The sequence below is a fragment of the Oryctolagus cuniculus genome, chromosome 6, assembly GCF_964237555.1.
Source record: "Oryctolagus cuniculus chromosome 6, mOryCun1.1, whole genome shotgun sequence".
NCBI lineage: Eukaryota > Metazoa > Chordata > Mammalia > Lagomorpha > Leporidae > Oryctolagus > Oryctolagus cuniculus.
This window is the reverse complement of record NC_091437.1, coordinates 24,276,123-24,288,506: the sequence shown is the minus strand read 5'-3', so window position 1 is coordinate 24,288,506 and position 12,384 is coordinate 24,276,123. Positions and strand designations below refer to the sequence as shown.

The 12,384-nt window shown below is 41.5% G+C and overlaps 1 protein-coding gene across 2 annotated transcripts in view; it reads left to right on the top strand.

The window, feature by feature from the left end:
- The window catches only part of TRPC7 (transient receptor potential cation channel subfamily C member 7), a 137,467-nt gene that overhangs the window by 40,086 nt on the left and 84,997 nt on the right, over window positions 1-12,384 (top strand). For both annotated transcript variants that reach the window (XM_070076126.1, XM_070076125.1), the window contains exon 3: window positions 8,061-8,243. In XM_070076126.1, coding sequence (XP_069932227.1) covers window positions 8,061-8,243 — 183 coding nt within the window. The remainder of the gene's footprint in view (window positions 1-8,060; window positions 8,244-12,384) is intronic.

Here is a 12,384-nt window from a genome sequence, read left to right as displayed (position 1 = left end):
GTTAATTATCCTGCATTGTGTGGGTGTCTCCACAGCATCCATCTGAGAAATTCATTTAACTTCTGACCCATCAGCATAATCAGCTCCTCTCTCTCCTGATTTAAGGCTGTCAATAGCTTTGAAAAAAAATGGAGAGCTGGGATTTTTAACCAAAGTTAAACAAACTAATAATTTCCTGAAATTGATGCTGTCAAAACAACAACCTAAGCAGCAAAAGCTCAGTGTATCAATTTATCTTGTTAGATGGTTTTCGTTTGTCTTCTATGTTAGGACCAGAATTTTATCTCAATAATAAATGAGCTTTTGAGGTTTATGGGCCAAAAGGAAAAGGAAGAGATTCTGGGCTAGTTAAGAACCAAGGAATCTCTGTTAACATCTGTGTTGACAAGGAAAAAGAAATAAATGGAGGGTGAATATTCTATAAACTACTCAATATATTTACCTAAAAGGCTCTGAGCCAATAAATTTTGTGTTGAAAGCTTGCAAAAATTTTATGGCAATATATTGGGCCTAAAGATAATACTTTTAAAATCTTCAAAGTAATGTCAAAGTATGTTACTGAGCATTTTATCCACCATCTTAATAAATGCATCTCAACTAGGGGCTCAATCAGGGTTAAAAATACAAACTTTCAGATAACAAGCTTGTCTATGTAGGAAATCTAAAGGAATTTATAAAGCACCAATAAGTGAGCTTATCAAGGTCACAGAATATAAGACCAACATACAAAAATCAGGAAAATTTCTTTAAAAATTCCAACAGCAATGGTTGAAAAAATAAAATACTGAGATAAAATCTTAGAAAATATCAAATATTAATGGACAAAATCTAAATACACTCAAATAAATGGAGAGCTATATCATACTTATGGTATACAGGACTCAACAGAATCAATACATCATTTCTCCCAAAACTGATGTATAGACATGTTACCGGAGAAGCAAAGGGTCCTTGTCTTCGTACAACAAAGAATTCAGCCGTGAGACAGAGAGCAATGGAAAGCACAGTAGCAAGGTTTATTAGGGTAGGGACATCCGTAAGAACAGATGGGCACATCTCCAGACAGAACCTGAGAGAGTGCGTAGTTCACATTTAAACTGGGGTTTTTAAGGGGATGGATCTTGCCTTCCCGTCTTTTCCCTCCCCCTCTCCTTCTTCTCCTCCTGAACAAAGGACTTGTTGGGTGTAAATACGAAAAGTCCCTTTCTGAGTTTTTCCCATTGAGTTAGGGGAAACCCAGCTGGCGTCACCCCGCCTTAGAGGAAGGATGTTTATCAGGCCAGGTAGAAGAGTCAGGACTCCCTGGAAGATCATCAGAATCCAGGGAAGACTTCTGAAGTGCAGATATTGGGCTCCACCTGGAAGGTTATCAGGATGACTTTGAGATGCGGATGCTGGACCACTGTAGATGTCAATTCCTTAGGCCTCTGTCACACACACACACATAAGCTCATTTCTAACTTCCTACCTAACAGATTTAGCACAGTTCCAATAAAAATCTCAGCAGGAATTCTACTAGGTATGAACATATTATTCTTAAATTTATATGATAAAGGAAAGAATGAGAAAATCCCAAAACAATTTGAACAAAAAGGGCGAAGCTGGAGGACTAAAAGCACCAAGTTTATGGGAGCTGGCATTGTCACTTAGTGGTTAAAGCCACTGTCGCATGCAGTGCCAGCATCCCATATGGGCACTTGCTTGAGTCCTAGCTGTTCCACTTCTAATCCAGCTCCCTACTAATGTGCCTGGGAAAGCAATGGAAAATGGCCCAAGTCTTTATGCCACTGCACCCACACGGGAAACCTGGAAGAAGCTCCTGGCTCCTGGCTTCAGAACAACCCAGCTCTGGACTGCTACAGCCATTTGGGTAGTAAACCAGCAGATGGAAAATATGTCTGTCTGTCTGTCTCTCTCTCTGTCACTGTCAATGCCTGTCTCTGTAACTCTGCCTTTCAAATAAATAAATAAATCTTAAAAAAAAAAGACTCAAAAAAATAAAAAAAAGACTCATTATGAATCTACAAAATGAAGACAGTATTAATGAATACAAAAACAAAGACAGTGGATAATGGTGAAAGAAGAGGCTTATACAAGAAGATCTAGGAAAAAGAATGTGAGGGTTCCTCAATAAGTTCATGGAAAATACATAACATGAAAAACTATGAACAGATTTCAAAAGCTTTGCACCAAAATGAACACAGATTTTAATTCCACTTTCTGTGAGTTTTTTGAAGTGCCCTCACAAAGAGCACAGAAATACATATATGGTCAATATTTTTTTTAACAATTATACAATAACAATGTGACAAAACAGTCTTTTCCACAAACAAGGCAGGAACAAATGAACATTCATGTGCAATTTAAAGGTTCTTCACACATTATAAAAAGTCAGCTTGGGGCTGGCGCTGTGGCACAGTAGGCTAAGCCACTGTCTGCAATGCTGGCATCCCATATAGGCGATAATTTGTGTTCCGGCTGTTCCTCTTCCTATCTAGCTTTCTGCTGTGGCCTGGGAAAGCAGTGCAAGATGGCCCAAGTGCTTGGGCCCAGGAACCCTTGTGGCAGACCTGGAAGAAGCTCCTGGCTCCGATTTGGCCCAGCTCCACCTGTTGTGCCATTTGGGAAGTGAACCAGCAGATGGAAGGCCTTTCTCTCTGTCTTTCCCTCTCTCTGTCTCTCCCTCTCAATTAAATAAATAAATCTTTTTAAAAAAGTCAGCTTATACCCAAAATTATACAAAATGGGTCACAGACAGAAATAGAAAACCTAAACTATATACTACAGGGAAACATAGAACATACTTATAACCTTGTATTAAAGAAAAATTTCTCACTCATGACACCAAAAGCAAAACCATAACAGAAAAAATGATAAATTGCCTTTTGGAGCTTACTGTTAAGACAATGAGAAAATAAATCACGTACACATGATTATTTCACATATATGGGAAAATGGAATTAAAAGGTAAATTTATTTGGGTGCAAAAAAATTTTGAAATCATGCATACCTCTTTTTTCATAATATAAACTGTTTGAAGACCCCCATATATTAGTACAGATGGAGAACCGAGATACAGAAGAGTGCAGATTTGCACAATTTGCCAGTTTTACTGGCAATAGGTACTCACACTTCAGGTCCATCACACTTCAAAACCTGTGTGCTCACCTATCTGTGCAATTTTTTGGGGATTCAAACATCCATATGCCTATCTACCCCTTATCCTTCCTGACATTAGTTGCGAGTCAGCTCCAATTGGGCCTCCAGTTTGTAGCATTTGCTAAGTAGGAGACATGTCAGACCAATCTGTTTTGAATCTTGGCTCTGCCATTCAGTAGCCACATTAGGCAAGTCCACTGCTCTGATTCATTCAACAACCATCTATTGAATTCATGTCATGTTTTAGGAATGTCCCCATTCATGAAATGTTCCAAGACCTTAGGATAGACATCTCTGAGTAAAAAAGAAAAATCATCCTGCCTTCAACAAGCTTACATTCTACTTGGGGACATGGGCATAAATATAATCAATTAGTTAGACATGTAGTATATCAGATGATCATAGTACTATGAGCAAAACAAAAGGTAGGGAAGGATGATTAGGAAGGCTGAATTGAGTAACATCTGAGCAAAGACCTAAAGGAGGTAAGAAGGTGTTCATGTACACATCCAGAGAAACAGCATTCCAAGCAAACAGAGCAGCCAGTGCAAAGACCTAGTCCAAGCAGGGGCGCCACAGTGGCTAGAGCAGATTGAGTGAGGAGGGGGGAACAAAATGAGAAAGAGAATGGGATGGCTGGAGACTTAGGACAGCACTTTTACTTCAGATTGGGGAGCCACCAGAGGTTTTGAGTAGAGTGACACATGATCTGACCACTTCTGTGAAGTATATCTCTGAGAACAGACTACAATAGACAATAGGAAGACCAGCTAGGATGACAATTGAAATAAAGTGATTGGTGAAAAAGAGATCAGAGTGTGAATATGTTCGTAGGTACAGATGGCAGGATTTGCTACCAAATTATTTGTGGGTTTTGAAATAAGATAAAAATCAAAGATAAATCTGGGAGTGACTATTGCAACTGAAAGAGAAGACTAATTTATGTGGAAAAAAACTAGATCCAGAGCTGGTTGGGTGAAAACTGAAACTCTATTAGACATTTAAGTATAGATACAGGTTGGCAACTGGATATACAAGTGAGTCTTGAATTCAAGGGCAAAGGCTGGATTAAGAATATAAACTTTGGGTTCATCAGCATATGGGAGATATTGAAAGACATGACAGAAAATAAGATCATGAAGACAATGAGTATAAACAAATAGTAGCACTCCAAGGAATGGACACATCTTTGGGGTGTTCCAAAATTAAGAAATAAAAGAAATGGGAATGAATCAATAAAAACTGCAAACAGGTTATTCAGGAAGAAAAATCACCAAAGGGTATTTTATGTTGGAAAGCAAGGAAAGGATATGTATCAAGGAGGAAGTGATCAACTATGCCAAAGCACTTGATAGGTCATGTAAAATGAGGACTGAGAGACAACCATAGAATTTAGCAACATGAAAAGTGATTTGTGACCCTAACAAGAGCCATCACAGTGGAGTCCATGGGTGTCCCTTATTGAACAGGACAATAAAAAGAGTGCACAGAAGGCAACTGGAGACAATGAGTATAGACAACTCAATTAAGAAGTTGTTCTATAAAACAGAAAATCAGAGTATAATTGGAGAAGGAAGTAGGGTCAACAGACATTGCTTTTAAGACAAGAGAAATGGCCAGTGCCATGGCTCACTGGCTAATCCTCCACCTGAGGCGCTGGCACCCCGGGGTTCTAGTCCCAGTTGGAGCACCAGGTACTAGTCCCAGTTGCACCTCTTCCAGTCCAGCTCTCTGCTATGGCTCGGGAGGGCAGTGGAGGATGGCCCAAGTGCTTGGGTCCTGCACCCACATAGGAGATCAGGAGGAAGCACCTGGCTCCTGGCCTCGGATCGGCGCAGCGCCAGCCGTAGCGGCCACTAGGGGAGTGAACCAACGGAAGGAAGACCTTTCTCTCTGTCTCTCTCTCCCTAACTCTGCCTGTCAAAAAAAAAAAAAAAAAAAAAAAGACAAGAGAAATAACAGCATTTTTATATGCTGAACCAGTAGGGACAAGGAGAAACTGACAAAGCAGAAGACAGAATGGAAGATTGCAGGAACCCTGCCCTTGAGTAGGTATAAGAGGTTGATTTTAACACCCAAGCAGAAGAACTGACCTTGGAGAGAAGCAGGGTTGTTTGCCCATAATAAGAGGGAACACTGAGTATGTGAACACACATGTATATAGAAGGATATATGTGATGGTGTGAGCATGTGCTATTTCTCTTCTGATGACTTCTCTTTTCTTAAGAAAATAGGAAACAAGGTATCATCTGAGAGTTGGGGGTGAGGGAGATGTCAGAAGGCAGGGCATAAAGTACAAAATGCTTGTTTAGGACAGGAGGAGAGTAAATTGCCCTAAACGCTGAAGACCACCTGAGGTTGCAGTTAGTTTACAGCTGTGTGTTCTCAGCCACACTTACAGTGCAGAGGCAGGATCAGAGTAGTGGAAAGTTAGAGCCAACCAAGATCAGACTTTTAACCAATGAGGACAATGAAATAAGAGGAGCTCAAGAGAGGTGATGATATATACAGTCAAGATTATAATGATTGATTGCAAAATAAAAACCATCAAAATGTAAGGCAGTGACCTAAGAGGGTGAAAATCAGTGAAAAGGAAATACGGTCAATAGTTTGTAGGCCTGTTGGAATCAAAGGAGTGCTTGAGATGGGATTTCAGGGGTACATACAAGAAGTGGAAGTCATCTTCCAGTCTGTCTAGTGCAGAAAGCAGAAAGCAATACACCTGCTTTGGCTGTGCTAGTGCATCCCCTTTTGATGGCATCCTGGCTAAAAGAGTCCAAGGAAGTGGCATTCTACAATGAAGTGGAACATTTCTGTTTTCTGAACTGGGCTGAACCTAGGTATACATAGAGGCTCTGGGCAGTACAGTTGGACTTGCTTCTGGCAGGGAGAACTTTGGGCCAGTCTTAGGTGAAGTCTTTTCTACTTCCTTTCCTATAGCCATCCATGTATGCGACTCCAGAGAGAAGTTTCCATCGGGAGGTGAGTTCTGATCTAACCAACAGTGTCCTTCTTACCAAGAACAGGCAATAACATTCAGGGAAACTTCTTGTTCTCAAGAAATGGATGATAAAGCTGCCAGGGTGGGGATCAGAGACTCAAGGAACCTGAGCTGTAGCAGAGCGACTGCCAGGGTTGAAAGGGATCCTGTGGCGAGGAAACTCACCTTGTCTATTTTGCTGATCCTGGTGTACTTTGAGCCTCCCACCTCTGGCTCATAAGGATGATGCAGGATATCTTAGCCAGGACAAGGTCTAAGCAAGCTTTCTTTATCATTTCTTTTACACAGGCCTAAGGGTGGGTTCTCAGCCACCTCAACTCACACATCACCCACAGACCACATTTACCTTGTTTAGATTTATTTTTCATTGCATGGTACATAATAGATCCTCAACAAATGAGTGGATAGATATATGTGTGAATGTTATGGGTGGAGGAGCACACAGCACATCTCTTCATGTCGCTCCCCAGCTCTGTGTTTGGCGCCAAAATCTAAAACGCTTCAAGTGTTTTTACCTAATTTTTCTCCAAGACAATGTGCCTGAGCTGAGCGGCCATTTTTCTATCTAATTTTCTATCCTTCTTCTGCCTAAATTCTATATCAAAATGAAGGACAGCCATTTTTACCCGAAAACATTTTCTTGATCCTCTCCTTCTTCCAGCCATCACTTACTTACTTCTTTCTCTAACACAAAGTGACACTTTGATGCAACAGCCCTGGAAGGAGACAAAAATCATTAACTCAGAAAAATGGCTAAGCTTCTGCAGCTCACCAGGCTCCCCCTTACTCACTGAGGAATCCAGGTTCTGGAAAAGCAAAACTACACTCTTATTTGCTAACCACTATTTACCAGTCTGAGGGTTGCAGACAGTCATTAACATCGAAAGTGACATTTGGCTCTTGTGTAGCTTCTGAATAGACTCATTTCAACTGAGAAACCAACAAGGAGGCCTCTAGGGGAAAACATTATGTGGAGTAGTGGGATTAGAGTGACATAAGATGTTCTCTTGCCCAGTAGTTCGCATCATTACCTGGAATCTAAGCAGCCTGGCTAGGGAAGAGAGAAGTGGTGAAGTCACTAGGAACAGAAGTCAGAATCTCAAAGATACTCAGACAGGTGTACCCAGGGGAAGGAGGAAGGAAAACCAGGAGCAACTCATTAAAAACCAATGAAGCAATGACAAAAAAAAAATGTCGAGACCTAAAAATGTTTATTCAACAGGCAGGTAATTTAAGGAGCCATGATTTGCCATACAAATGGATATGCAGTAAGAAAAATCCTGATAGATTTAAATTACTTTGATTTTAAAATGCGTAATTTACAGACAGGTTGTTAGCCATAACATGTACATTTCATCCCCAGTGTTAGCACTGCAGCCATATATCTCAGCAAACTTCCTATAGGGAGCCATCACCACTGTAGGCTAGTGCTTGGGAGGGGAGTGTTATTTCCACCATCCTCAGTTCAGTTCATGTCCTAATTACTCTTCTCTCAGTACTGGCTCAGAATTGGACACAGAAAGCTGCTGTCATGAAAGAGCACAGTGTACAGTGTGCCTGCCACTCAAATCACTTTCAGAGCAAGGTTAAAAGATAGATTCCTGGATCTGTCCTCAGAAATTCTGACTCAGTAAGTCTGGGGTGGGGCCTGATAATCCGCAAATAATGTGACACAGGTGGCCTCTGGACCACACTTTGACAAGTGCTGACTTAGGGAAGGTGTCCTCTAGGTTGTACGTTAGGAGAAACTATCCTGCTTCTGGATCTAGCATCCCCTTTGTTCCAGGGTGCTCCATAAGCTCACACTTGGTGAACAGTTGCTGATCGACACTGCTGTACTGGACAAGCCAATCTATGGGGCTCACTGTGCCACACCCCTGATTTCTCTTTATTCTGTTAGAACGATTACAGGAAGTTATCTATGCAGTGCAAGGATTTTGTGGTGGGTGTGCTGGACCTGTGCCGAGACACAGAAGAGGTGGAAGCAATTTTAAATGGTGATGTGAACTTTCAAGTCTGGCCCGACCACCACCGTCCCAGTCTGAGCCGGATCAAACTCGCCATTAAATATGAAGTCAAGAAGGTAAGCTTCCCTATCCCTGCTGGCCATCCTGCCTTTCTGTACAGGGCTGCTGGTGTAGCTTTGTGTTCATGTGTATTTTATGCACCCACAAGGTGACTATGAGGACATGGAGTTCCTTTAGCTGGGGAAATGCCTCCCTTGCAGAGCTGTTCAGAGTCTTTCTCACCAGCTCCTCTGACCTCAAGCCCCAGCCCACCAGGAGAAAGAGAGAAATCGCAATCATCAGTCCATGAGCAGATCTTGAGCCTAGACCAACAAAAGAGAACTTCAGCTTCTAAACCAATGGCAGAGACATTACAGTGATGGCTCCCATTAGTTAGCAGCCATTTCCTAAGTCTTACATGAGAAACATGTCACTAGGGCCTTTCAATATCATTTATTGAGCTTTTTCTGTGTGCCGGGGAACTAGTTGTGTTGAAAATATTTTAGTATAGAGGGTCTATGGAATCCATGGTTCTGGGAGGCTTAGAGGAATTTCAGTCCAATGGGGTATGAAAGCCCTTACTAGGAAGTTCAAGTAGATTTTGCCAAGAGTAAGCTGGATCCACTTCCTTGATATACTTCAAGGTATCTTTAACAGCCATTTTCACTCAGAAACCCTCACAGCCACAGTAGCTGGTCAAAATGAAGTCCAGAGGAGCCAAAGTCTATTATATTTCCATTTCTGACTGTACTCTGGATTCTCTTTTGTTACCCAACATGATTCATCCTAATGCAAACTGAAGAGCCCCAAAGACCATCTGTTCAAATAGCAATGTGCTTTTCACATAAGCAAGGCAGCCAATCAGTTTTTGAAGAGTCTTATGTTTTTCACCTATTTTTCATATTTTCTTATGGTCTAAACTGACTGGTATTTTGAATGCCCTTGGGCTGAACTCTGGGCATTTCTCCTCTTCCCGGATTATCTTAACTGGTGTGGGATAAACTAGCCTTCAACAAACCATATATATCACTGTCACTGATCTCAGGAGACCGTCCAAATTTGATGAAAAAAAAAAAAAAAACACTTCCTGTCCTTTTACTTTAATAATAATAATATATCCTAAGAAAAACGCTTTTAGAGTCCCAAAGGTAAAAGTGATAAACCACGGGAAAGGTGGCCTTAGAGATTAATATTAGAAAGCACAGAGTTGGGGATGGGTAATTTGTGGAAGTCAGGATACAATTTCAAGTGTAATCCTATCTTCTTAGCTCAAGGAAACCCATTTTTCCTAACCCAAGAGCTTACTGAGACTTTTCACCAAAGCACAGCAACCATGTCCTGAAATTGCTGGCATATCAAACAAACGCAAACCAGCTGGGAAATAGCAATCTTGAAATACTGAAAAAGAGCTGGAGCTTCCAAAACTAAAAATATTCCCTTTCTTCTCCAAGCCACAGAATTCTCCTGCCTCCTAATAGAGGGTAAAGGTAAAAACAGCTTGGAAACCCAGAGCACAGGAGATGCTTGGCATTCACAGACTGATAGCCAGTTTTGGCTATTCATGAACAAATCGATTCCAACCTTCCAAGGAATGGAGGCATTCACCATTTTCTTGAAACATAAAATAAAATGCTCCAGCAACACTGCCATTTATGGCACACTCAGTCTGAAAGTCTCGCCTTCACAGCTACATGATCCCTCTTACTACACGGTCCCTCTTATTGTTCATTACCAAGTACAAAATGGTCCTGGTAATGAACGAAAAGAAAAAGTGAAGCCCACCATGAACATGACAGTTTAGGTCAGAATAAAAAGTTTTCATGAGGGAAATTAATTGCTTTAGTGGTTTTTGCCAATTAGGAGAGTCTTAAAGATCTCAGGAAATATCCATCATGAAGGTCAAGTGTCTGCTACAATCCATAGGAAGAAAGGTGATAAATGTCCTGCATAAAATGCCAGTCTTATTCATTTCAAGGAGATCCACTGGACAGATTTTCTCAAACCATGTATGCCATTGTGCAAAAACAGACTCCCGGCCTTCCCTGACAACTTATTCTATCATGAATTACCAGTGAAAATACCTAATATAAAAAGGCCTGTTGGTATTTTAATGAACTTCCATTTTTAATTTATGAATTTCAACATGCTTACATGAACACAACGTAATCCTGAGTATTTGCCTACTGAAATGACTAGCACTATGGCCTGTTTACAAACACATTGCCTTGTCAACGGCCATACCACCCTAAACGTACCCAATCTCTTCTGATCTCAGAAGCTAAGCAGGGTCGGGCATGGTTAGTCCTTGGATAGGAAATAAATACGTTGCTATTTAAAAATGAGACACAGAGACAGAGAGATATCATGAGTCTTGAGTCTGGAATATATACCTTAAAAAAACTCCTGGCCAGCACCGCTGCTCAATAGGCTAATCCTCCGCCTTGTGGTGCCGGCACACCGGGTTCTGGTCCTGGTCGGGGTGCCAGATTCTGTCCCGGTTGCCCCTCTTCCAGGCCAGCTCTCTGCTGTGGCCAGGGAGTGCAGTGGAGGATGGCCCAAGTGCTTGGGCCCTGCACCCCATGGGAGACCAGGATAAGTACCTGGCTCCTACCTTCGGATCAGCGCGGTGTGCCGGCCGCAGAGCACCGGCCGCGGCAGCCATTGGAGGGTGAACCAACGGCAAAGGAAGACCTTTCTCTCATCTCTCTCTCTCACTGTCCACTCGGCCTGTCAAAAAATAAAAAAAAAAAAATTTAAAAAAAAGAACTCCTAAGGCTGTGTGCACATGATGTCAAATAAACCCATTAATTCACCAATTAAAGTAAACTAGTTGTTCTTGGAAGCTCCATAGATAACTAGTAGGTGTTCCCTTACAAAGAAAAAACATTTTGTGTTCAAATAAATTAGGAGACCTTGAATAAAACAGTCAACACATTCCTTTGCTTCAAAATCTTATAGTGCCCTTAATATGCATCACTGCTTTAGAAGAAAGGTATTGTAAGTATTACTGACCACATAACTATTTCTTCTGGAAAACTAGGTTTTCACATGTCAGTCTTTGGGAAGTTCTCATAGAACCACCTGCATGTCCACAAAATGCCTGGATCTCAATGAAGTGGGTGCTACTTTGGCTGGCACTGTGCCCAGGTCATGTCTTTCATTTGGATGTTGCTTCTTTCCAAGCTGCACTCTAATTTCTCACCCTCTGGCTGGCTTAGCCACGATGTCAGTTTCCTTTAGAGGAGGACAGGTGCCCACCATCACACAGGAGAGCACCTGGCAAAGGGGAAAGAACCCTGAAATGGATGCCAGGAGATCAGATTTCTAGCCTAATTCATACACTTACTACTCATGGGGTACTGGGCAAGTCAGGGAAGCTCTCTGGGTCTCATTCAGCATCTGCAATAAGAACACAGATGATTCTACTCTGTGAGCCCAGCTTTCGTGAACTTTCAAACAAACTGATACAAGAAGAAGGGTTCTATAAACAACAAAACTCCCTGCAGCTCCAAGAACAAGCACCACTACTGTCATTTAGTATTGACTCTCCTTGGGACTCTGGAAGTCCTTTCACCCTCTGAGATAGTCCCATACCCTTGTAAAGAAAAATGAAACTTTCTAGTTCACTAAACCTAAAATGTGAAATTTTAAGGTTTTTAAGATTTCTTTAATTGATAGTTGGGCTAAAACTTATTTCTAGTAGAAGTTATAATTGGGTTTAAGGATCTTGAGAATCTCCTCTTTTTCTTTGTTATCTCTTGAAAGAAGTCTAGCAATGTCCCCTAGGAAGGACATCATTCATATAGCCCAACATTCCTCCCAGGAAGACAAAAAAGTCTGAGGATATGGTTGTTCTCCCTGACTTCTGTCTTAAGAGGACCACGCTGCTCAGGAGGCATGTCGGAGATGTGGCTACGGGGTGCCCATTAGGGTCAATCCTGGGTCCAACTATTCGTTAGAGGCCACTCAAGTAATTCACTTATCTCCCAACCCCCAAGGTTTCTCACTTATGTCATCTGTAAAACTGGGATAATAATGTCTACTTCAAAGCGTTATTTTAAAAATCATGTGGAATCACATGTGTGCCTCAAATGTCTCTGCAGGCCTCATGAGCCTGTGAGTTTAAATGAGAAGTACAAAAGCACATGTTGCACTGGCTTATACTTAATATCCACATCTCTCCAGGATGTTTGTGTTAACCACCTGAGTCCAGGCTAG